The 27,094-nt window shown below is 44.9% G+C and overlaps 1 protein-coding gene across 2 annotated transcripts in view; it reads right to left on the reverse strand.

The window, feature by feature from the left end:
• Positions 1–17,719: 17,719 nt before the first annotated feature.
• The window catches only part of SAMD12 (sterile alpha motif domain containing 12), a 174,290-nt gene continuing 164,915 nt past the window's right edge, over positions 17,720–27,094 (reverse strand). For both annotated transcript variants that reach the window (XM_039715518.1, XM_039715517.1), the window contains exon 5: positions 17,720–26,689. In XM_039715518.1, coding sequence (XP_039571452.1) covers positions 26,667–26,689 — 23 coding nt within the window. In that variant the 3' untranslated portion in view covers positions 17,720–26,666. The remainder of the gene's footprint in view (positions 26,690–27,094) is intronic.

The raw sequence follows: 27,094 nt of genomic DNA on the forward strand, positions 1-27,094 counted from the left end.
TTCCCTGCAGCGTGTGTTTGCTCTGCAGGCTGCCCAACAATAACTGAGAGCTGCAGAGGCAGCCTGGCTCAGGGAGAGCTGCTGGGCGCTGCTGTCCCCCGGAGCACCGGCAGCCCCAGCACAGCCTGGTTATTGGCTGTTTCTTTCAGGAGTAATAACTTCCAGATTTACTCCTTTCTAACTGAGCATCTTTCAAAGTGGGTGTAGAACTATTTAAATAGCTTCTGTGGAGGTGGGATGAGAAATTGCTCTTATTCCATAGTCTGCAATCAGCACCAAACAAGCACTTTTCTCCACTGCACACACAAACAGGAAAGTATCTGCCAGCAGCCTCAGCACTTCAGATCTGATTTTCTGCCCGCTGGTGTAAGACACAAGGAATTTCACTAACATCAACAGAGTTTCAATAGTGTGGTTTTATTTTACTTTATTCTAAATCCAGTTACATCTCAATTTTTTTTTTTACTCTAGGGACTTCTCTGTAACTATGCTCCAGGAGAAGATGAACCCCCACCCCAGTGCAGAGCCAGTGCAGAGCTGCTGCAGCCCTTGCTTCCCATAGCTGGGCCATGGCATGGTTCTGCACAGCTCTCTGCCAGGGTTTTGGATGGGCCAAGAAACAGCTCTGTGACCCACTTCCTCCTGGGCAGCCAAATACATCCTACTGCACCAGAGAGAGGAGCTTCCCTGCAGGAGGTAGAGGCTGTGGATGTCCTGAGGTGCCCTCCTGGGATATCTGAAATTGCTTTTCCTGCTCACCTGTTGAAAGAGCCTCAAATCCAAGGGTGGGCAGAAAAGACCTTGTTAAAGAGTGCAAAGACCCAAACTTCTCCCTCCTTGGATGGAGCAGAAATGCAGAGGGGGGCAAACAGTACAAAAAAGTGCCACACCCTCAGAGTTGTCAGAGGGGAGCCAGGCTCCCCGGTGGCTTCCAGAGAGAGCTCCTGCCCCTACCAAATCAAAGTGTAGGCATTTACCCCAATAAACCCCAAGAAAAGTTTGGGTCCTTGCTGAGTCAGTTCTGTAGCTGGTGATGTGTGTATTTTTGTGCATGGCTTTTCTTTTGGTGCAAACATGGGTGGCAATCTGATTAGCTTATGATTCATGATTTGGCTAATGTCCCTACTTCCCCCAGTCCCCACCTGTTCAAATAACTACTACTGTAATGTAGGCTGTTAACTTAAAATAACTTTTCCAACCCCTTTGGTAAATGAGCTCTGGAAACTAAGTTTTGTCCAGAGGCAGAAGTTGTAATAATTTAACTAAAATGCTTTTCAAACCAAGTCAACATGGTGCAAAACTCTATGTGAGCATTTAAGAAGAAACAAGTTTACTTTGAGCTGTTTCTATTCAACTAATGCCATGATCAGACATGCTGTTCTGGGAGAGCCTGCTTTCCAGACCCTACTGTTTGGCACAGCTTCTTGCCAAAGCCCATCCCCTCCCCAGCTCTGCCACACAGAAATGTGGCTTCTCACCCAGCCCTGATAGCAGGAGCCAGGTGAGCAAAGCCTCCCGTTCAAGGAGTCACAGCTGATCTGGAATGCCAGAGCAGGGTGAGGAAAGGCTGCTCCAGGCAGTTTGGCTGTCAGACATGAGCAGAGCAGAGGGAAACCTGCACAAGCAGCCATGGTGGATTGAGGCTGGTGACTTGGGCCACCTCTGCTATGTCACATGAGCAGGCACTGCTCCTTTGGTCACCTGTCCTGTGCCCATCACTCACCAGTAGGTTAACCCAGCCTGAGGGGCTGACAGCAGCAGCTCCATGTGCCCTTTGCACCAGCTCAAACAGAGCAGTCAGGCTTAGGACAACTTCCCAAAAGCCTTAAATTATGTAAGCAATACAGTTAAAAAATTAAAAAATGAAATAAGGAAATACTGGTACTGAACTCACGAGAGGATTGATTTAGTATGTTCTTCAACTGGCTGAGATATTGCTAGATAAAAGTTGGATCATTTTGAAGCACACATGCATTTCAGCCTCAGTGCATACAACCCTCAGGAAGACCCTGCACTTGCCTGCCTCATCCCCTGCACAGCCCTCAGCTGCTGGTTTGGTGCCCTGTCTGCATTTAGCTCTCACCTCCTCCATTGCCATGGATGTGGCAGGTCCTCAGGTGAGGTCATCATGGGCACAGTGCAGAGCCTCTGAGCCTCCCAGAGCCGGGTGGAAGGCAGCAGGAGAGGAGCAGGTGTGTGACCATGCAGCTGCAGTCAGCACCCGGGTTTTTCACCAGGGAAGGGAGATGCTTTGCCTGTGGGTAAAAGCAGTAGGTTCACCAAGGAAGTGCCTCTCCATAGGTGGTGTGCTGATTTCACCCCTGGCAAACAGCATTAATATAGTACATCAAAGCTGGCTGCATTAATAGCAAACCAAGGGAAAGGATTTGCTATACATGCTAGCTACTTTTCAAATGCAAATGTCTGTTTTAAATCAGATTAGGACAGAAGGAAGCCTAGAGAATGCCAATAATTAATACATGATAAAGGAATAAACATCCAGGGCATCAAAAGGTAAAATACAATCAAGATGAAAGTAATCCATCTTCTCCACACAGCCTTCTCTGCTGCACAGAGTGAGTGGGTGTGAGTCCCCATCCCCATTTCCATAGGTAGGTGGTGAGTATAAACCCAAAGAAGCTGCTGAGGAAATAAGAAGGCTCCTCAAGCTCAGCCAGGGAAGCAGAGAATCCTTGGGCTGGACTTGGTTGGGCTGAGCCCAGTTCAGCTCAGCCCAGCTCTCCCCTGGGTTCAGAGTGCCATGCTGCTGCAGAAAGGGAACCTTCAGCAGTCACTTCTATTCACTGGCATGACCTTGGTCCCTTCATTGTGTGCACAGCTGGCTCATGTGGCTTTGAACCAGTCAAAAAGGTGGTGTTTGGATCTTCACTGAGCCTTGAGTAGACCTCAGAAATACTCTGCCATGAATTCTCTTCTTTTCCCCACATGAAAAGCACACCAAGCTCTCCCTCTGTCCCCTCCCTCCCCCATGCACATCGAGTTACAGTTGGGTTACAGCAGGACCCTCAATATTAACACGTCTTCTCAACATCCAATTTTAAAAGAAGAGAAATTGGAAACTCAAGAATTTGGTAAGAAATTCTATCCTCCTTTCATATTTCTTTAAACTCACACGGTGCTGTATTGGACCCTGGTGGTGCCTTGTGCTTTTACTTCTCCTTCAGCTTCCACTGGAAGAGCAGTGCTCACTCTGGCTTTGCTAAGCTCGCCCAGGGCACAGCCTGTATCAGGCTTTGTGTATCAATGGCAGCAGAGACCAGCAGGCCCAGCCAGCCCACAGTCCATGCATGTGGGGGCTGAGCTTTGCTGAAGGCAGGCACACATCCTTCTAATGTTTGGAAGCTGCTGTTCACCTGGGAGCAAGAAGCCCTGTGGCTGCTGGTTTCACTGACTGGTCTTGTGTACCAGTCCCTGGGTTTGGAGGGTATTTATCTCACCAAGTAGTTACTTATTTTCAGCTCTAGTTACCAGAAAAGAAACAGAAACTTCTTCCCAGACCTCTCAGGAGCTGTCTTGCTAACTTAAAGGTTTGCAAAGTGTCCCCAAATCAAAACATGGCCAAATCATGGAACCACAGAATGGCTGGAAGAGATCTTCAACAAATAGTTAGTCCACCCCCCTGCCATGGGCAGGGTCATCTTGCAATAGATCTGGTTGTTCAGAAGCTCAAACCCCATCCAAACTGACCTTAAACATTTCCAGGGATGGGGCACCCACAACTTCTCTGGGAAACCAGTTATACTGTGACCACCCTCACAGTAAAGAATTTCTTTTAACATCTGTGTTATGTTTGCATGGCAAGACTCTGGTAGCAGGGTCACCAGAGAGGTGGCTTGTGTGAGAGGCTGCTGGAAGCTCTCCCATGTCCAGCAGAGCTGATCCCAGCCAGCTCCAGGATGGATCTGCCACTGGCCAAGGCTGAGCCATCAGCTGTGGTAGCAATGCCTCAGTGATAACATATTTTAGAAGGGAAACAAAGAAGTTATTGCACAGAAGTAATTGCAGCCAGAGAAGAGAGGAGTGAGAATATGTGCAAGGGACCCACACTGGAGCAGCCTGTTCCTGATGGACTGCACCCCATGGAAGGGACCCATGCTGGAGCAGATTGTAGAGAACTGCAGCCTATGGGAAAGACTCACATTGAAGAATTTTGTGGACTCCTGTGGGAAGGACTCTCCCTGAGGCAGAAGAGGCAGAAACAGCCTGAGATGAATTGACCATAATCCACATTCCCTGTTGCTCTGCACTGCTGTGGAGGAGGAAATTGAGAACAATGAATTAAGTTAAGCCTGAGAAGAAGGAAGGGGTTTTAAGATTAGGTTTGCTTCTCATTATCCTTCTCTTATTTTGATTTGTAATAAATTCAACAGATTTCCCCAAGTTAAATCTGTTTTGACAATGATGGTAATTGCTGAGTGATCTCTCCCTGTTCTTATTCCAACCCACAAGCCTTTTTTACATTTTCTCTCCCTTATCCAGCTGAGGAGGAGAGTGATAGATTGGCTTTGGTGGGCATCTGGGATCCAGCCCAGGTCAAATCACCACATATCTAATATAAAGCTATCAAATTTTCAGTTTTAAACCATCACACTTGTTCTGTTGCTACAGGTCCTGGTAAAAAGTCTCTTTCTTTCTTGTGATCCCCCTTTGTGATCCATTTGGGTACTGGAAGGCTGCTAAAAGGCCTCCCTGGAGCCTTCTTCTCCAGGCTGAACAGCACCAACTCTCTCAGACTGCCTTCACAGGAGAGATGCTCCCTCCCTCTGTTCATCTTTGCAGCCCTCCTCTGGACCTGCTCCACAGGTCCATGCCTTTCCATTACTTGAGGTCTCAGAGCTGGATGCAGACTTCAGATGTGGTTTTGTAAGAGCAGGATAGAGGGGGAGCATCAGCTCCTGCATCACCTGCTGGCCATGCTTCTAATGCTGCCCAGGATGTGACTTGCTTTAGCACAATATTCCAGGTTGAAATCTCTGCAGACAATTGCAAACTGAGGAGTAAGGATACTCTGGGATTTTCTTTCACTTTGTGACCCACTTTGAAGGGACAAAACCTTCCTGCTGTCCCTTGAAGGCACAGGAACACTCTTTTACAAATAAGCTGAAAAAATCTTAACGCTTCCCACATGCTTCTTTTATGTTTCTCTTTCTTTCTCTTTTTCATTCAAAGCCCACACTGGGCTGAAAGGAGCCCCAGGCTAGGCCACAGTGTGGACAGATGGACAGTGTGGGCAGTTGGCCCCTTGCACCTGACGTGGCAGGGATGAAGGTTACTGCCTCCATCACCCACTGATAAATCTGTGCTTGCTGCCAGCAGAAGCAATGGCAGTTCCAGTCATTCTGGGAGAAAAGCTGGCTGCAACCCAGATTGGCCATGCCATCATGGAATTGTAGAATCACTTAGGTTGGAAAAGACCTCTTAGATCAAGTCCAACTGCTAACCCAGCACAGCCAAGTTCACCACTAAACCATGTCCCTAAGGGCCACACCTACACATCTGTAAAATACCTGCAGGGATGGTGACTCCATCCCTTCCCTGGGCAGCCTGTTCCAGTGCCTGGCCATCCTTTCTGGGAAGACATTCTTCCCACTATCCAATCTAAACCTCCCTTGGTGAAACCTGAACTCATTTCCTCTTGTTCTGTCATTTTTTACCTAGGACAAGAGACTGATCCCACCTGGCTGCAGCCTCCTCTCAGGGAGTTGTAGAGAGTGACAAGGTCTCCCCTGAGCCTCCTTTTCCCCAGGCTAAACACCCCCAGCTCCCTCAGCTGCTCCTCACCTGAGCTGTGTGGCCCTTCCCCAGCTCTGTGGCCCTTCCCTGGACACACTCCAGCCCCTCAATGTCCTTCTTCAAGTGAGGAGCCCAAAACTGGGGTCCAAAACCAGCACTTCACCAGTGGGGTGAGGCCATGGGGAGTACAGGGGGACAATCACTGCCCCGGTCCTGCTGGCCACACTTTCTGATGCAGGCCATTTGCCTTCTTGGCCATCTAGGCATGTGGTGACTGAACATGTTCAGTCACTCTTGGCCAACATTTCCAGGTCCTTTTCCACCATGCAGCTTTCCAGACACTCTGCCCCAAGCCTGGAATGTTGCATGGGGTTGTTGTGACCCACGTTCATCCCTGTGCTTCTGCAAGGGCCCCTGCTTTCCTGCACTAGGTGTACATCACCATTATCATCCTTCCTCAGAACATCCTCCTGGTACCTCCTGGAGGTCTCTCCAGTGCAACTGGAGAGCCTTCCAGCCCAGGCTGGGCCTCTCACAGGGCTGCATGAGCAGGTTCCCAAAGGTGAGCTCTCACCCTGAGCTTTACAGTGAGCTCTGTGATTCAGCAATCATTGCTTAAAAATCAGAGAATCACTGAATGACTGAGATTGAGAAGGACCTCTGAGGACATCTGGTCCAACCCTCCCACTTAAGCAGGGTCATCTAAAGATGATAAAATATGATGAGATGCAGTCAGTGACTGTGGTGGTTGGGCTCTTAACCACAGGCAATGACAAAAATCCAGCCAACCCTCATTGGCTGATACTCTGCCACCCAACCAGTGGAATCAATCAGAGGGACTGAACAACAACCAACCAGTCCTTGTCCAGCCCCTCCTCACTGCAGAGAACCCTGGCAAGGGTGCAGATCCAGATGGCACCAACCCTGCTCTCTGGGTTTCACAAAGAGGAGATGCCAGTGCCACCATCAGCACTGATGTAACAGCAGACACATTACTGCCTTTCTGCCTGAAACTTTGTTGTGCAGAGGCCAGTGAAGCAGACAGCAATGTGTGCAATCAGTAGTTATCCTCCAGAAGACAAGCTGGGTCAGCAGTGGGGACAGTCCTTTGGATTTCTGAGCAAGGAGAACATATCCCCTCGACCAGTGGTTATTTAGGCTTCACCATAGCCCTGTTGACAACATCAAAGCCTTCTGGCAGATTGCAGATGTCAGCATGGACTCTGATCTTTGGCTGCTGCCCAGAGAAAATTATTTATCACTTTGACAAGCACTATCCAAAGGAAGTCTAAACAAGTAGTGTTCCAATATCAGGATTACAGGTAAAATTGAAGCTGTAAAAAGTCAGATTTTCTATCTTGGCCTTGGGACCCCAATAGTTTGATCCAACTAATGAATGTAATCACTGTGACCAAATATTGTAGAAATGCTTACCAGCCTTGGTCAAAGGGATGTCTGAGGTGGAAATTACCCAGGGGTGGTGCTGAAGGCAAATACTAATACCTGCATGTGCTTATAGGAACCAGAAGCAGGGTTTGTCCTCTGTATGTGTAGGTGATTACCCTGTGCTGGACTAGATTACACACAACCCTTTACCTGTGAGAGGGAGGGGGGAAAATGACCTCTTGAGATCTACTGCAATTTTGCCCTGTATTTCAGCAGAACTAAAATCCCACTTGGACAGTTCCCACCAAGGACTGGCCGCTGTAAGGAGCAGCCAGCCCCACTCATTCCCTGCTGGCCTTGCTGTTGAACCCATATGGTCTCACAAGACAGTCTAGTCTTAAAACCCAGCATTTATCAATTCTATTGCTATTAAGAAAGTAGGGCTCTCAGTGGTGAAAGAAACCAGCAGAATCTGGTTTGGGGACCCAGCTTCACAAGCAATGAACTTTGCTGTGTTTTTTCCTGTAATTTTCACAACTGGAGGAATGAGCTGAGTTTCACAACATTTTAGTTTCTGGTTGGACTTCCATGACAAGCAAAGGTGATATTTGCAGGTTGAAGTACAGCCCTTATTTACTTTAGTAGCACATCTCCCAGCAGCTTCAACCAGGCAAGAGTTTGTCCTTGCTGTCTTTCACTGGCAGGGCTTTTGTTCCCACGGTGAAGTCAATAACCCTGCCATTCACCTCCAGCCCCACAGCACGTGGCTGGGCAGCATCCTTGCTGTGCTCTCTCTCATAAACAGCCTCTTGCTTCAGCCTGATTTCTGCCCTAAACAATATTTCTTCTTATAACTTTATTTTTACTTACTCCCTAAAATTCCAGATTAAATGCCATCTCCTAGCAACTGGTATATTTTTGTACCTAGTCTGCTAACTTTCAGTGTTTGAATATTGCTCTCCATTCATTTTGCTGCCTCAGACAGAAAACACTGGTTTCCAGATACCTACTGGTATGTACATTTTTTTGTTAAATTTCTGAACAGTTGAGTCAGTTAAACAGCTAAATTTATATCCACATGTTTGTTGATTCCATAGATGTACTCCAGAGGAAAAAAAATACACAGTGTAGTCCTCCTGCTTGGTGCATCTTCAGAAGAGAGGCATGGGGCAGGAGCTGCCTTGAAAGGGGTGTCTCATCTGAGATGTTTTGGAATGGGGCTCTTTTTCCCACTGTGCAAACCCTTGGCATTTCTTGACACGTTAAAGAAACATTAAGAAATGAGCTTACCACCCTCTGCAGACAAACCACGTGTCCTCCCAACAAGCCGTGGCAAAAGCCCATGCTGGCTCTCAAGAGCAGCACAGGCCTGAGCTATGCCCACAGTGAACCTTTCATGGACCTCACATTAAAAATGAGCCATTTATTTTTTGGCTGTTTAGCCCAGATTCTGTGGTCTGACTTTTAAATGTGTGTGAAGAGGCATTTGCTGCTTTATCTTTGTAGGAAACATGGCAGGATCTCAGCATACTGCAGAGAAGGGCTCATGACTCAAACCAGGTGTCTCATTGGAGATTCTTAAATTTTTTTGGGACTTGTCTACGAATTTGCCTTCAAGAAGCATTAGCAAGTAGGGCTCATGTGTGGTTTATTGACTTTAGTAAACCACAGTCTCTGTCTGAGGTTCCTCAGGTGGTCAACAGAGACAGCAGCTTTTAGGATGTGCATCATTACTGCAGCTGTCTGCTGCAGACTGGATGGGAAATCCCTAAGCAGGGCCTGGAAACAGACTTTGCATAAGTTTTGTGATGGTCAGGTGGATCCTCTAACACAACAGGGTGAAATCCATCCTTAGATTCCGTTTCTTGTTTTGTCACTTCTCTATCCATGCAAACTTGACTTCAGCTATTTTTCCTGTTTGCAATGGCTATATATGGAATTTACGTGTAATAAAAGATGCTGTCCACGAGAATAGAAGAACAACTGATAATTCATGACTTTTATTTCTGTAACTTCTCACTTCCAGAATATCTATTTGACGAACTGTGAGTCATATACATTGGCTGGAACAGATATGCTTAGCTCTAATTTGTACAGTGAGAGGTAAATTATCAGCTAATTAAATGAAAACTTTCTCTGTGAACTACTGCTTCCCCTCTCTCCCTCTCCCCTCTTCTGCTTTAACTCACCAGTGTTTAAAGCCACGATGCCATTGCCTGACAACCTGAAAACATGCCACACACCTTCTCCAGCAGCAGTGTTTCCTTCAGGACTGCTGGCAGGTATAAAGATTGAAGCTGCCCATGACTTCCTGCAAAAACAACGCCGCATCAGGGCTAGTTACAAACAATGGGGCATTTAACTTCACATCTCTGACAAAAAAAGTACTTCCTGCCCCCAGGCTTCAACTGTGCTGGCTCAGAGAGATGGACACTTAGGGCATTCTTTAATCTGCTTTGTTTGCCTGCAGAAGCCCCTGCAAGGTACTGGCCAAAGCTCTGCTCTGCCAGATGATCCTCAAAGGGCAGATTTACATCCTGCTAACTCTAAAATTCATAAAATATCCATGTGAGGAAGGATATATGCAAGTCATTCCCTGACAGCTGAGTGGAACCACAGATAGTTGTGATCACCCGATGAGAACATGAATTTTGTCAGATCTTGCTGAGCTGGTTGGGTCTTGCCTGCTACATGTGATGGTCTCATTAACACCTACTGACAGATGTTTTCCTCTCAGCTTGGCCAGAGGTGCCTGCGTGTCAGTAGGCAGCGCTGAGCGGAGACATGTGTCAGTTTTTGGCAATTTTATGCAGTTTGGCTTCAGAAGGATTAAAATGTGCTGTAACATAAAGCAAGGTAACCTTGTGCAATTGTTTAGAGCAGTATTAGGTTAAAAAACTCCGTGCACTGAGGCTTTGTAAAAGAGGATGCTTGTCAGTTTTCATGGAGCAGAAGCAGTGAAGCCAGTGGATTCTCCTGTGCATCCTTTCTCCTCACTTACCTGCTCCCCAGGCAGAGCACCACTGGCCCACAGAGGGCAAGGAGCTCTTCTCTAGAAAGCAAAGTCTGGGATGAACTCGTCCATGATCTTTTCCAGCCTGCTCCCCTGCTGTGGCACCTCCTGTTCCTTGCCCCAGCTCTCCCCTGACCACAGTGCCATGATGCCAGTCTCCTGCACTGAAGTTTATCAAGCTGGGTTCTTTCAGAAGGACAAAAACATTAAAATACAGGCTTGTATTTTAGATGGAAACTGTACCACACTGTTGTACGCCTTGGAATGATATACAGACATTTAATAACACACATGAACGATTTCTTCCTGCACGAGAATCCAGTGACGAGAATCTGTCACTGATAAACTGTGTTGGGTTTGAGTGGCAGGGTTCTGGTAGCAGGGGCACTACAGGGGGTGGCTTCTGTGAGAAGCTGCCAGAAGCTTCCCCCATGTCTGACAGAGCCAGTGCAGCCAGCTCCAGGAGAGTCAAGGCCAAACCCATCAGCAATGTCAGTAATACCTCTCTGATAATGTGTTTAAGAAGGGGGGAAAAAAACTTCATCAGAGTAACAGCAGTGGGGAGAGGAGTGAGAATATGTGAGCAGAAGTGCCCTGCAGACACCAGGGTCAGTGAGGAAGGAGGGGAAGGTGTGCTTCAGCCAGCAGAGCAGAGATTCAGCTGCAGCCCATGGAGGGCTGTCGTGGGGACAGGACATTTTCATGCTTATTATCCCAAATCGTGGTTTCTGTTCCCTGCTCCGTTTGTTGTGTCTATCGTTTTGTCCTGTGGAGAGAGAAGCCCAGTCTGGAGCAGGTTTGGTGCCAGGACTTGTGACTCTGCAAGGGACGACATTGGAGCAGTTTGGTCCTGAAGTACTGAACCCCATGGGAAGGACCCACCCTCCCACCCTAGAGCAGTTTGTGCAACAGTGAAGCCCATAGGAAGGACTCATGTTGTGAGTTTGTGGAGAACTGTGTCCCATGGGAACTATCCCACACTGGAGAAGGGGAGGAGTGTCATCTGTCCTCCTGAAGAGGAAGGAGTGGCAGAGACAACGTGTAATGACCTGACCACAGCCCCATTCCCTGTCCCTCGATGGGTGTGAATGCTCTGAGAACATTCTCCTTTAGCAGCACTGATGTGACTTAGGGTCCTGCCACATGAATTGGTGCTACACCACATGAGGCTTGTTCAGGAAAAAAGGAAGGGATATGAAAGAAAAGGTAGCAAAGGGGGCCATGAGAGGTTGGAGTGAGCTGATACCAAAGGGGATGAAGAGGCAGAGGTGGGGATTAGGAGGAGCAGGAGAGGTGTTGGTGAAAAGGCAAAAGGGAGAGCCAGCAAGGAGACAGAGGAATGGCAAATGATCTTTGCAGCAGCAATTTGAATGGACATGTGCCAGGAAAGATTTCATGTGTCAGGGGCAGAAGGAAGGATGCTGTGGTGGGATGTGAGATGATCTGAAGTGTCTGTGAGGTGGAGGGGAAGGCTGTGTCTTGGCTGTGGTCTGCAGGAAGAATCTGGAAGCCTTCAGTGTGGCCTGGAAGCAATTGAGGGATGCCCTGTGGCCTCTGTTGTGTACAAGGTCAGATTAGATATTCACAGTAGTCTCTCCTGAGTTTAGCATCTATAAATCTGTGAAATAGAAGCTTTAAACCACGATAAAGGCCTGAGTCCTTGGAGCATCATATTAAAAGCCCAGAATATCCTGAGATATTGGCTTTAAGACTGGGATTTGGGGGTATAGAAAATCTATTTCAGGATTTTTTTTAAGGTTTATTTCATCAGCCTGGTTTTGCAGGTAGAGTATATTAAAAAAAAAAAAAAAAACAACAAAAAAAAACCCCAGAAAAACAACCTAATAAAATATTTAAAGCCCTCTAAATATCCTTAAAAGAGTCTTTTCGGATGCCCTGTGGCCTCTGTTGTGTACAAGGTCAGATTAGATATTCACAGTAGTCTCTCCTGAGTTTAGCATCTATAAATCTGTGAAATAGAAGCTTTAAACCACGATAAAGGCCTGAGTCCTTGGAGCATCATATTAAAAGCCCAGAATATCCTGAGATATTGGCTTTAAGACTGGGATTTGGGGGTATAGAAAATCTATTTCAGGATTTTTTTTTTAAGGTTTATTTCATCAGCCTGGTTTTGCAGGTAGAGTATATTAAAAAAAAAAAAACAACAACAAAAAAAAAACCCCAGAAAAACAACCTAATAAAATATTTAAAGCCCTCTAAATATCCTTAAAAGAGTCTTTTCATAACATGTGTTACATAAATAGGCAGGATGCTGCCAGGATGTGATATACAGATGTCATCACTTTGATAGTTTCATAGATTTCACAGCCAGAAGGCACCACCATGGTGGTTTCCTCTGCCCTCCTGCATAATGCAGACCATGGAGTTTTGCCCAGCAAGTCCCACACTGATCCATGAGCTACATCATGTACAAAGTCATCCATGCTTAATTTAAGTATCTTTTGGGGTGATGGAGAACCTACCATATCCCATGTCAGATCCTCCAGTGGTTAATTACAAGACCATTAAGGAGAAAAATGTGCCTCACTTGCAACTGCAATTTTTTTAGCTCCACTCTTCCTAGTTTATATGCCTTTGTCTGCTACGTTAAGTAGCCTCTGGTACTGTATTCCTTCTCTGTGTATAGATACTTATAGATCAATTCATCCCTTATATTCCTCTTGGATAATATAAATGGATTGTGCTCCTTTGGGTCACTGTGAGATATGCTTTCAATCAGTCTTACAGCTCTTCACCCAACGTTCCTCAGTGTTGCAACATGATTTTTAAGTGTTGACAGATGAACTAGACTCATTTTGTCTCATTAATGTCATGTATAGAGCTAATATGTTTGCCCTACTACTCAATATTCCCATTTATACATTCTAGGGTCATATTGGCCCCTTTAACAAGAGCATCACACATGGAACTTGTATTCAATTGCTTATCTGTTGTGACCTCTTAGGTAAACAGCCAAGAACAGCTTCCTGAATGTTCCCTCTATAAAAAACTCCCATGGGATCCCCCTTCATTTGCAACTCCTCTTTGGAGACTTGTCATTTAACTGCCTCATAATCCATTTTAAAAGTGCCATATTGATTTTTACAGTGCTACCATTCAGAACAAACTGGATGGCAGAATGCAACCCCCAGCATCGCTCTGATCTTCCCAAGGACCTATTTCCATGGAGATGCATGCCCACAGCTCCTGGTTCCCTGCAGCAGCTCTGTGCTTGCCTGGCACTCAGGGAGCATGCAGCCACCCCAGCTCCTGTTTCTGGTGGAGGTCTGCTGCTGCTTCAAATCTATAATTGGAAGCACAGGAAATTGGAGCAAAAGCACCAGCCATGATCTCTGAAACATCTAGAGAGGGTAAAAAGGATTTGCAGCTAATGCTTGCAGAGATGGCAGAGCTGTTACAGATGTGTTTAGATACCAATGCTTCTTGATGGTTTTCAGGGAATATTTTCAGACAATATCCTACTCTCAGGAGGTCCCAAACTGGCCCGTGGAGAAGTATCAGTCTGAAAATTCCATATAAATGCCCTGCTGCTAGTGCTTAAAACCACACTGTTTTTAGAATGGTTTTAATTTACCAGGGAGGGGAGTGTGACTGGTGACCCAAGAGAAATGCTGAAGGCTGAGGGTGGTCCTTGGTCCGACGTGTTTGGATAATATTCCAGACAATCTTGGTTTTCCTGTTGGTTGCCAAGTCCCTCATGGGACTGGCAGAACATTGTCCAAAAGGTTCATATTTTGAGATTAAGAGGCAGCTTGTTATGGGAGTAATAACATGGAGAAAGAGGGGAAGCATGAAGAAAGCCTAATTTCCCCTGCATAATACTGTGTGACTCTGGAGGTGGAGGAGGGCAGAAGAGATACTGCCTCAGGGTGAAACAAGCAGCTGCTGTCCCCAGGTGGAATTAGATAGTGGGAGCCCTGAATCCTGCAATTTCTCATGTTTCTGACAAAAGTTTTACCTGCCAAGAATTGCCAAAATCAGGCTGAGTCTGGGACCTAAGGGACATGGACAAAATCAGTCAGCATAACAGTACCCTCCATGGTCTGGATTAAAACTTAAACAGAGGCAGAAATAACCCTGCAATGTCCCCAAAGTGCTAAAATTTCCTGCTGTAATGACGACAGGCAGGGGCTTATCTGGCTTTCCTGCATGTGGGAGTGTTTCTGTTGTGCAAATCCTTGCAGCTGCACTTTTCATGTGGGGCAACTGTTGCAGCTAAGTAAAATTGTTAAAATGAGTTAATCAGCTTAGTACAATGGTTTCCAATATTTTCCAAAAAACAATTTGCCTCCCACGTAGTCTGCTCTGTCCCATTTCACAGCACGGAGGAGAGCCAAAGCACCCCTCAGGCTGAGCATCCGGCGCTCAGCACCAGCCAGGCTCTCCCGCCTCGCCTGGGAAGCGCCGGGGCAGAGTGTTCAAGCTGAGACTTATGATGTGCCCTGAAGTGCTTCATTTCTCTGCAGTAAAACTCCCCAGTGAAGGGAAAGCAGTTTTCCTAATCTGCCCAGAGCTGTGGTGGAGGCTGGAGGTGGGCACGCAGCTCCCTCAGCCTGCCCTCTGCAATGGATGGCTGAAGCTCTCGGGGTTTCAGCCAGCTTGGCTGTGAAATGCTGCCTCTCCTCAGCTCATAACTGGGCTCAATATCATATTTTGTTTGTTTTAACCCCTAATTGCAAGGCTTTTATCTACCTATGCCTAATTTTCTGATGGTGCCCAGTAAAGACCAGATGAGAGCCTGGATGTAAGGAGCTGGGCTGACCTGGTGCTGCAGGGTGCCACCCATTTTGTGTTCTCAGGTGTCCCTGAGGTGTCCCTGCGTTTGTCACCCCCCAGCACCGGACTGGTGGCTTTGGATGGGAAGGTGGGCCCGGTCCCTGCTGTCACCCCAGGCTCTGGCTCTGCATCTGAACTGGCCACTGCAGGGAATGTGTCCCAGTTTCTCAGCTGACAGCCGGAGGGATTGACTTAAATGAGCCGGGAATTAGTCATAGCTACATAGTAGCAGGTTTTTACCTGGAAGAGGTGGAAAATGCAGTAGCAGTTCCATTTGAAATGTAAAGTAATGGTAATTAACAGAGGTAACTCTTTGCTTCCCATTCAAGTCTTACCTGTAGGAAAACTGAACTGAGAAAGAGATCTTGGTAGACAACTTGGTCCTGTTGTACCACAGGGTCAGGATTGCTGAGGGATGCTTTTCAAAGCTATTCTCCATCCCTTTTAAGCAGCTGCTTCAACATCCCTGTTCCTAAAAAGGATTTTTTTTTTTTTGTTCCTAGAAAGTCTTCAGTGTGCATCCTTGCTGCTATTTTAGCCTGTTGTTCCATCACTGACATGGAGATGAGGTTGATCCCCGTGTCTTCCTAATGCAATAATTCAGTGTATTCCCCATGTGATGCTAATTACAGTAGAAGGCAAGAAATCATGTCAGGTGCAGAAAAGCAAGAAGGCAATGACAAGGCAGTGACACGAATGAGACAAAGGAGTGCATGAAAGAGGAGCAGACCTCAGACACACCAAGAGCAGGAGATGTGACACCTCACCCGTGGAAGTGTCACTGCACACACAGGGGGCAGGGAGAGGCGGCGTGGGAGAAGCAGGAGCTGTGGATGGCATCTTCTTGTCTCCCAGATAAGGTGTTTCTTTTGCACCACAGTGCCCAGCCTGTTCAAGACAATCCAACTGGTAACACAGTCTCCTTGGAAGGCTTGCAGCTCCTCTGTTGACTTTCAAGGCTTAGCAGTGACAGGTAAATGCAGTTCCAGTTCTACAGCAGGGAGATGGGACATGAGGAGATGATGTGAGGGAACGTGTCCTCTCACAAGCCATAGGTCAGCAGCGGGACTGGGAATATCCTGTGTGTTTCTAGGGTGGGACTTCATTCTCTGGACTTCACTATGGACTCGGATATGTGCTCACATCAGAAGGCTTTGCTCAAAGGAGCACAGATCTGCTCAGCTAACACAATCTTAGTTCAAGAATGCAATTTTTGGACAGGGACAGGGCTTGAGCTAAATGGGTCCTAAGCTAAAACTTAAGGCATCATTCCAAGCAGCACAACTTGGGCCTGTAACTCCTGATAGATGCTCGAGGAAGGTAAGCTTTGATGGATCCACAGGATGTACGTGGGTATAACACAAAGTCATGCAAGTTTCATCAAGGACTGATTGTCACTGGAAGGAAAATGACTCAGGAAAAATGAACTGTACAATTGGTTGCTCTGTTGATCGCTTCTGACAAACTGTGCATAAAGAAACTGCAACCCCATCCCCAAGATGTGTAAGGCTAAACCCATACGGGCACAAATGGAAATGCCTTGTCCACAGCTCCAGCTAATATTTTCTCTGTCACCAGGGAGAAATATTTCATGATCATGACAGCTGCTGTTTCATTATAAAGCAGATCTGGTTTAGGTGGCATATTGTTTATAATGGAAAAAATCCTAGTGTGCAGCACACAGAGCTGTAATAATATGGCACCACTGTAACCCCTAGGGAGACCCTGATGGTGAAAAGGGTATGTGACATAGCAACTTTTTCTTTACATGCATTATTGTTCTAATTTCCCTCAGCCCAAGAAGTAAAGATCTGTTCAAAAACAGAGCTTTCCCTGCTAACATAGTCTTCTCGCTGACAAGGTTTATGGAGTAAAAAGCTTTTTAAATATATAAACAGAATGTAGTAAATTGCAGTCCCATCATGAGATGTTAAAATAAAAAACATGATTTATGATTTTTTTGGATGACAAATTATCTTGACTTTGTCAGTTATAGCTTACACTGTATAATTTTGTTCTACTATTTTGTATTAATCCAGTGTTTTGTGTTTGACCAAAACATGTCATCAGTCTCTGCCTTACAAATGTGAGAATGTTCAGAATTATGGCTGAAAAGAAAAAAACACATATATGGAAGAGCATAATATCATGCTGGAATTTCATCATTTCAGCATTTTTGTGAAAGCTACCTAATCCATTGACTTTTAAATTGCTTGCATGCCATAAATACTGAGAATAAGTGGGGCGGGTGGGATGGAAGGGAAATGCCTCGCAGCATAAACAGCCTAGTACCTGCTTCTCTTGCAGTTTGGTCCCCTCAGAGGATGCTTCACTGCTGACAAGGGCATCCCCCAAGTCTTGAGAAATAAGGGCAGTGAAAGGAGAATTCTTCCTCACTGTGTGCAGTGGCTGCTCACTGTTGCACTGCACTGAAGCACAGTCAGAGAGCTGGTCTGGATGCACAGCCAAACCCTGCCCAGCAGAGCAGAGCCCTTTGCCCAGGTAACAGCTGTGCTGTGCTGTGCTGTGCTGCACTAAGGCAACCCTGCACCCGTGCAGCAGTCACTGCACAGAGCCAGGGACTGCCACTGGGGAGGGAGACTTGAGGGTGGGCACAAAGCTCTGCCCACCTTCAGGTGCTGGAAACAGCCTGAATGAGAATGCTCAGACTGTCAGGTGAAAGTTGTTGCTAGAAAAAACTCTGGGTATTTTTCCCCCTCCTGTTCATGATCTGGATCAACCTGATCTTATTTAAATCAAACAAAATACTTTTACTGTATAATAAAAATTCCATGTTTTAATACATTGCCATGCACAAATGAAGTCAAACAATGCAGAGTACAAAATTGTCAAATATACAAAATGATAAAGCAGATACCCAAAGCTTCCAGAGATCATGCCCAAAGATACCAAAAATTTGATATTGGTTTTAATTGTATTGTTTAAAAGAACTCCTCCCTCCCGCCCGGGCTTTATTTTTGTTGATTTTTGAAAACAGAAGGAAGTAAAGACTGAATATAAAAGCTGTAAGTTGGAATTAAGTGATGGCCACTTTGAATACTAAAAATTAGTTTGCATGATAAGTTCTGTTTTGGGAAAAAAGCACTGCTGTGCAGCTGAACACCTTGGATGCCTGGGGAAACGCAGTGTACATCAAACAAAAAGGCACACTTTTGTCTCATGCCACCTCATTTGGCTCCATCTTTAAAAAGTTCAGCCATAGATGTACTGGGAATAACAGTGTGTCACTTTATAAGCATTAGAGTGCTGGCATCTTCCTGGATTATCAACCAAGTTAACATTAAAAGGAGATCACTGGCTTAGAGTATTTCCTTAGTGAATCTAAACCAGAACTGAGTCCAAAGGCAGCAGGACCAGACACGACTTGCTGGCTTCAAGTGACTGTTTTGACCATGCCAAGGGCTTGCAGTCAGCCTTTCTGCATGCAGCTGTCCTGCACCAGGTGACCAGATCTGCCAGGACCTTGATCCCAGCCTCCCTCTCCCTCCCTGCAGCTCATGTCCATCATCAGTGGCTGATGTGGATGCACCAGCACAGCCTGGTATCTGACTCTGTCCATGGGCTGCTTTTTGGGAAACAGCCTTTGGAGACAACTCAGGTGCAACTGCAATTCCACCTGTTACCTGCCTGCTTTCCTCAGGGTCATGTTCAAACAACCTTAAATTCAACTCCCCAAAGCAGAGGACCCCAAATTTAGAGGACCCCAAATTTAGAGCCCCCTTTGCTGGTTGATGGTGTGCAGAGCCAGGCAGGCATCCCTCCCATCTTACCCAGACAGTGCAAAAGAAACAATAACTTCGAGGCAGGTCCAGGTAGCTGCAGTCCCTACAAGAAACTGAAAGCAAAGCCCAGCATGCCCCAAAGTACTGCCCTGCCACCTTCAGATTCTGAAACATCTGTGAGAAATTTAAAATTACACATCTTAGCCTTGCTAAGCATCCCTGCAGCTTAGTGCAAAGCAAAGGAGTCTTCTCCTCAGAGGACACATCCTCTTTGGGGAAATGCTGCTCATTCCCATCACCAGGGGATTGTCCAGTCCTGCCAGGAAATGTCTCCCGTGGCTGCAGGAGCTACTCAGCACAGACAGAACACTGCTCTCTGCCTGTGGGCTGGCCCAGCACGGCTCCATTCCTCCCCTTGGCCAGTGGTGTTGGATTCAGGGGAGAAGGACGAGATGTGAGTCTCATGATGAGATGCTCTGCAGAGGCTGGAAGCTCCTGTCCCTCTGTGCTTTTTCTACTGTCACTTAATCTCTTCTGCCTTTCTCAGAAGTGCAGAGAAGGAGCCTCTTACATACAAGGGAAGCAGACAAAGTGCTAAAAGGACTCCAAACATTTATTTATCTATCTGCTCTTGAGACCAAAGCCTGGCTGGGTAAGGAAAAGCCTGGCTCAGTAAGGAAACTTCTTCCTGCCCTCTCAATACTGGAAAAAGCCCAACCAACTGAGCAAGTCTCCTAAGCATCTGATGGGACAATTTGAGGTTTTTCTCCTTCCCTGCACAGCTTCTTATTGCTTACATGCAGTTTTGCTGCAATACCAATCTCTCTGCTATAAAAAAACCCTGTGTTTTGCTATTTAATTTGGTGACTCATGATATTAAATAGATAAATTCAAGGCAAATGCTTAATAGAAGGAATGTGATTAGAGGTGTAACAACTACAGAGATTTTATTTTTTTTTCTGAGAAACTATTTAGATATATTTGGAATTAGTACCAGAAAGGAGCTTTTCATTTCCTTCTTAGACTGAGCCCAGTCTGAGCCTGAGCTGTGGTAATGCTGTCAGTCTACTCTTATGGTAGAAGCAGATGTTAGAGTCATGAGCCAGTTCAGCTTTGCCCCTGCCCAGCCATGCCTGTCACAGAACACTCTCCTCCAGAGCTGCAAGGTGTCCAATACCAATCTGCAGTAAGTATTGCTTTTATAGTTTGCCTTGTTTGTGTGAATTGTTTACCCTTTAGAGTGTATGTACATCCCAGTTTGTGCTTTCCCCAGCAGTTGATGAAGCACATGGAGATGACTCCAGTGGTTCACACTTCCCTTGTGCACATCAACAGTGGTTTTGTGAGATCTGAATCAGACACCAAGTACTCCTTTGCTTATTTCTGAAGTACCACATTCAAACCAGCCAAGGGTAACAAGACCCAATCTGGCAAAAACCCACTGCTGGGAGCAGCTGTCATTTCTCTGGGTAATCCCACTGATGTAATTTCACTTCCAGGGCTTTATTAACCAGCTCCAATGGGGCTCCTCATGAGAGCAGAAGTTTGCTGTCTTTGAAGCAGGGAACCTGTGTGCCGTGCCCAGCTGCACAGCAACACAATCACCCTCTCCATCAGCACTGCAGCTTCTCTGCCACTTGTTGCAGGCACAAAAATCTGCTTCTTGCCAAGCTGCTACCTCCTTAAGAGGCAAACCCACGGCTGTTATGCCTTGCTTTGACTACATCCACATGGCCCCATCATGTGCATGCAGCATTTTGACCCATGCATCATTTTGTCCCAGGCTGCCATCAGTGAAAGGCTACAGACTCTTGGTATATCCAAGGGTTTTGTTGTCCTTCCTTGTCCAGTTCTCTTCCTTTAAGTATGTGCAGCAGAACCTTACAACTGCGAGCAGACCTAGTGATGCTCATACCAAATGCACAGCTTTCCACAGAAGCTGTTTCAATTAATACCATTTTGTGGGGGAGGAAAAAAAAAAGGATATAAATCGCCCTGCCTTCCTGTAATGTTGGGAACTTCAGGATATTTTTAATTCAGAAGTTTACATCTGATGATCTAGTCTAATCCTTGCATAACACATGCCTAATAATTTCATCCAGTAATTGCTGCACCGAGCCTGGATTTCAGTTTGAGGTAGAGCTTATTGACTTAGAAAAATACTCTGCATACATTTAAAGACTTTATGTGATGGAGAACATACCAGGTAACTGAGTAAGTTGTCTCCACTGGTAATCATCCTCCCTGCTGAGTATTTGCACTTAATTTCTAGCCTAAATCAGTTTCCAACCAGCAGAGCACATCATTCCCTTTTCCTCTAAATAGAAGAGCTACCTGCCTTCAGACAGTACTTCCCTGCCCAGGTAGAAGATTGTGATTGCAGACGGAGATCAAGTCACCTCGTCAAATTACCTCTGATAAATTAATAGCTTGAGCTTCATTAGTTTGACACTATAATAAGACCTGTTTTCCTGCCCTTGGATGACACTGGGAACTATTGAAAATAATCTTCCCAAGCTGTTGATACCTTTTTTGAAAGACTGACAGTGACCAAACAAACTGGAATGGCATCACTACGGCCAGGTCCGACATCCCAGATGGCAAAAGCATCTCTGGGGCTGATGCTGAACAGGTAATTTATGACACTTTCACAGCCACTGTGTTATTGCAGACATACTCCCCATGCTACTAAGTTGGACTTGTTGCCATCTCTCCTGGATTTTTAACTTTTCTGTCCTCCAGGTTGTTCTCCACTACTGACCTGCTCAGATCATTATTTATTGTGCCCCAGTTTTTGTCATCTCTGGCTGTTGCCAACAGTAATTTTCTCTTTTCCTGGGGGGTATATTGAAAATAGAGCAAACCTTGGGAGGAGCTCATCAGAAATAGTCTCAGTGAGGATAATTCATATTTACAGCTATTTTTTGTGATCAGCCTGTAATCCATTTTTAATCCATTAAATATGGGTGATATTGATTTTGCATTGTGCTATTTTGTTCTTTATCAGAATCAAATGCTCTATAGGAGGCTAAGTATAATATGCCAGCAGAGCTTCTTTTCTCAACAATCCTTTGATACCACAAAAATAATAGCAAGTTTATTCAGCATGATATAGTCCTATAAAACTAATATAGAGGATTTTATCAATTTTTAATTTTTAATCACTCTAATGATTACACCATATCAACTTTTCCATGATTTTGCCTAAGACTGATAGGAAGCTTATGAATCTATAGTTTTCTGGATCAAACCACTAATTCTTTTGAATTATTGTGGGTCTGGTGTCATTTGAAGCTTCTTTTATGATTTCTGGTTCTAAGGAGTCCTAGGCAAAATTTTCCTTAATTTTTGGTTTCTGCTAATGGTTCTACAAATTTAAAGTTATGTTTGGATAGTTACTGCTTAATATTACCTGTAATTATTGATGGAGTAGGAGGTATTACATTTTTATGTGTAATCTGACTCCCTCCTTCCACTGCTTTCAAATACAAAACAAGACTAATTGTTGGGTTTCCAATGTAGTGTGAGCAATCTCTGTGCTGGGCCTGTCTAACATCACACTTCGCCTTGCTATGGGGGTATTTATTATTAGGATATATGTAAAGTCTTTGGTGTAACCAGCCCTAACCTATTTGCCACTGACTTCCCATACATTTTTGGCTTCCTTCATTAAGCATCTACTTTCCTTACTTGCTGATTTATCCTCATGAGCCTGCCTAATCACCCATACATTATGTTGGTGGATTTTTTTGCACTCCAGATTACTTTCCTGAATTTTACTATAAGAGGTTGCAGGTAATGCTGGTCATATTTCCCCTCACCCATCAATTTTAATTATACCAAAGGACCTTCTCTTTTTAAATTAAGATCTTATTGACAGCCTATATATACCAGGGTTAATTGCAGTCCTGCAGCAGAGCTGTTCAAGGAGACTCTGATGGCAGAGATGGTAACTGTTAAGTGGACCAGTGTGAAAGATGCAGGGTTTTACTTTGCTTTATTTTGAATAATGCAGATCTTTTGGCTTTGTGGCAGGGGGAGGGAGATTCATTTTAGTGATCACAAAAAAATGCCACCTCGATGGTGGCTCCTTGGCTGGCACTAATCAGCACATCTCTGGAGCCTGAGATGGAGTAGTGCCACTGGAGGTCTGCCAGGGTCTGGCATGGGGTCTTCTGAAAATTCAGGGCAAACCCAGAATTTTGTCATTTTTAATGGTTTCATTTCCTCAATGACATTGCAGCTGCAGTTGAGTGACAACATTTACCCTAAGGGAGAGACGGGGACTGGTGGACTCAGGTACAGCACTGCCACACATCTGGACCAGCAAAACCAGAGCTCATGGAGCTTTTCCAAACTCCCCTCCCAGAAGGCTGCCTTTCCCTTAACAGAATAAATGGCAGGTGTTCAGGCACAGAAAGCCACCCAGATGAAAAAAAACCAAGGAACAAAACAGTGCAAAGGAAGATCTCAGCTGCAGCATGCCCTCTGGGGTGAGCAATTCCTTCAGGTTTCCAGTGGAGGCCGTCTCATGGTGTGAAACACTCGGAATGGCTGAGTTGTGACAGGGGTTCCTAGAGGTGACCTGGGCACAGAGAAACCAGGTGAGCGTGGCAGCAGGGGGAGGCTCTGGGCTGGGAGGAAGGCTGCAGGTCTGGTCACAACCCTGCCTTGTCTCAGAGATAATAACTGGTGATCAATGCAACAGCAGCACGGCCTTGGAGAATTTATCTATCTGCACAGGCTGATAATGGCTGCTTTATGAAAATAGCATTAGTCTTCCACTCTTTTGCAGCAAACTAATGGCTCTGAGCATATTTAAATTCACTTCCTTTGCCGGAATAACTTATTTGCTCCCTTTCATGTTGACTTGGTCTTTGGCACTCTCGACATAAATGATTTATTGACTAGAGATAAAGCATTCTTTCCCCTGAACTGTTCCTGCGACCCAGGCAAAAGCGGATATGTCTGGTATTAATAAGGTGTTCAGCATAAAAAATGCAATAGACTTGATTGTCTGCACTCAACAGCCTTTCCGAGAACACAGTACCTGCCCCCATTCATAAGAACAAAAATCTCTCCCACATGTTTATTTATATTAAAAAGTTTTCAGAAGAATATGCTGGGATCCAGATAGTTGTTCAGGAGATGTAGAACAATTTCATAAATATCCCTGAGGAAGCATGGCCTACTTTGGGAGAATAACAGTGATTAAAAAAATCCAAACACAATGAATAGTTAAATACAAGCCAAAAAGTACAGTTATTTCCTTATGGCTCTGGCAGACAGTTACACACGTGAGAAGTGTCACGGGGCTCGGGGGAGCTATGCTTGCAGTTATCCACATGCATAGGCTGGCTGCAGGATGGAGACCTACACCAGCTTCAAGGGAGGTTTGTCCCATAGGCACCTACAGCAGACGTCTCTCCGAGTCTGGCTACTCAAGGGTCTGGACTTGATTTTCACATTTCTCAGGGCCTATAACACTGCTTTTCTAGGTCACCATAGCTAAAATCCTGGGAAGCTTTTAAAACAAACTGTTTTAACAGGATAAGTGCACACATCTAAATTCATGCCCATATACTGGAAGATGTTCAAAACTAACATTGATACAAAAAAGCTTCTAGTGGCTCTCTGCCTAACGCAACTTCTTCTCATACACCCTTTACAGATAACACTCTCTGATAAACTCTTCTTTTATCATTCAAGTTATTCTGGATTTTTTCACTGGGTAGTAAAATAAGAGAACTCCTACTGTAGAAGTATAGCATTCTCTTTTTAATTTAACATATCAATCAAAGTATTTTGGTTTTAATTGCTTTACCAACATGAAACTGATGTCAGTTGTCAGAGTGCGTTTTTAAAACCTGTAGCAGAAAGAGCTGTAAAATTTGCTGAAGCTTACAGTGGACCTGTGCCATGCACATGGCCAGCTCTATTGGTATCAGATTCCAACCTGCAACCCTATGAAAAGCTCTAAAAAGTGCAAATGTTGCAATTGGCAAAGATCCTTACGTTTTAAGGAGAATTTTTACACCAATTAATTTGAAATTAGGGACCAGGATTTTCAGAAAGAGAATGCAGAAGCTTACTACTCTGTAATTCTTGGGAGCTCCATTTGAGAATCCATGGAAAGACCCAAACCATTAAAAATCACTAGCAACTTCTGAAAATCTTCGTCACCAGTAAATATTTTGCTTTTGCACTGAGTACTATAGAAGTATCCACTATGCTGAATCTGAGATGGGTGGAGAGCTGAAACCTAAGCCCATAACCATCTAAAAAAAATTAAACCCTGAAGATAATTATCTGTTTGTTGTACAGGCACCCTCAGTGGTTGACCTTCCATTCTCTAGCAATAAACTGCACAATAATTTTCAAGAATTACAACAGAGGAGCTTCCTCCAGAAAGGTGCCTGTGACTTACTCTAACTGCACATTCTCTCCATCACTGCATCTTCACACAGCATTGTCTCACACAGAGCTTGGAATAAATGCTAACAGCAACTCTACTCTGTCAGGCTGGAGAGAGTGACAGTCTTTAAGTACACCAAAAAGCTACCTTTGATTTTAAAGAAAGAAGGAACAAAGAGGTAAGCCCCCTCAGTATGTTGATGACATCAGTTCATTACAAAGAGTGTTCTGAGAAGGTCCTGATGTAAGGGACAGACACTAATTCCACTGAGTCCCCATGGAAGAAACAGTACCACAGCCAGCTGTGATACAACCAGTGATGAGGTCAGCCATTCAGAGACTGAACAAAAAACAACGTTCAGATTGAATGCAACAGTCATGAGCCTGCTACAGTATATTGAAAGGCTTATTGGAACCATTTGCTTATTCCCAGTTCCTACCAAAATACTGTTTTGAGTAGAAAGTGGAAAAAGTTAATGAAGAAATCTGCCCTCTCCAAAGGGAGTGTCTTGCTCTTTAGAAGTATAGTCTTACACTTTACCTTTTTAGAGAGTTTGGTTTGGACTACAATTTCCCAGCCCTGCCCAAAACATAAGTGGTGGCCAGCATAAAGAACCTGAATTCTGCCAGTTTATTCTGGTTTTATTGCAGACCAAACCCAGGGTCACACACATGTCTGAGAAAGGCTCTCTCCCTTGCCTCTCCCTCGCTGAGTTAGACAACACACTGGCACACCAGCAACCTTTGATATTTGGTGGGTGAGAGGGAGAGCAGACACAGTATCCTACAGCACGTTCCAACTACCCTGTTCCTGGCTACCTCTGTGACAGCTGTTCTCCCAGTCTTGATAAAAGAAGTCACATCTCTGCCACGTGCAAATCTATCTACACAACCTACTGTGAATCAGTGAAGGGATGCTAGTACTGGGCTTCAGTTTGGATGCAGTCTCAGCACAAACACTGAAACATATCCTCAGTATTTTAAAAAAGGACCATTATATATATATGGACTGTGCTAGTTCTGTGAGAAAAGCACATATGAAGTGCTGATATTGTTTAACAGAATACCATTAGACTGCAAAACTAACACATACAAGACGTTTACATTCCTATCAGGGTGTAATATTGTGAACATATCCACTGAGATTGGAGAATTGTTGTAAGTTTTTCCTAAACATCATGCCATCTGCATACATAATAAAAGAATCCAGTAGTTGCCATGCTAAAACAGGACTTCTAGTGAAGGGCATAGACAGTCCCCTAAAGGGAACTCAAAAGTTATGCACAGTGATGAAGACTGGAAGAAATTTTCCAGCTAAAGGTCTGTCAATGACCATTTTCAACAAATTAGATATTTTGGATATTTTGCACCACATATTTACTCCACAGCAAACCAGGTCTCCCCAGAATGTATCAGCTGAGTGGGCTGATTTTACTTCAAGTTTGTCTTCAATCCTCCATGGTCATCTTCTGGCAGCGCCATTTATTGTGTTTTTTTCATGAAGGACAGTTCACTTTCATATCAAGTGGCAGGACAGCAGCTTTAGAGGCTGGAAATGTTTATGGAGAGCTCTCTGCTGGGGCTGTGAGAAACAAAACAGAAATCCAAAATCAGACTGTGAGTATAGAACAGAGCAAAGAAATTATAATGCATTTCAACTAACATTAAAAAAGTCAGGTTTGAGCTTAGTAAATGTACTCCTAGAATAGATATTGTGACCCTAGAACTTTTTAAATCAACTTTACTCACCAACCAAAACACTCTTAATCCATTCCTTAGATAAATATAAAGTGCAGACCAGCTATCACTTGCATGCTTTAACAAATCCTACTTGAATTTTATTGCCTCGTGTGAAAGCACTGCTTATTCTTCCTGTAGTCTGAGTCCCAGAGAGCAGGGCTCTTCTGTTTGGTTGGATTTGCATTAACTACTGAGAGCTTGATAGCCAAAAGCTGGAAAGGCTCTGCCAAATGCCCAAGTAGTATTT

This window comes from Passer montanus, unplaced genomic scaffold, assembly GCF_014805655.1.
Source record: "Passer montanus isolate IOZ18808 unplaced genomic scaffold, ASM1480565v1 scaffold33, whole genome shotgun sequence".
In the NCBI taxonomy this organism is placed as follows: Eukaryota; Metazoa; Chordata; class Aves; order Passeriformes; family Passeridae; genus Passer; species Passer montanus.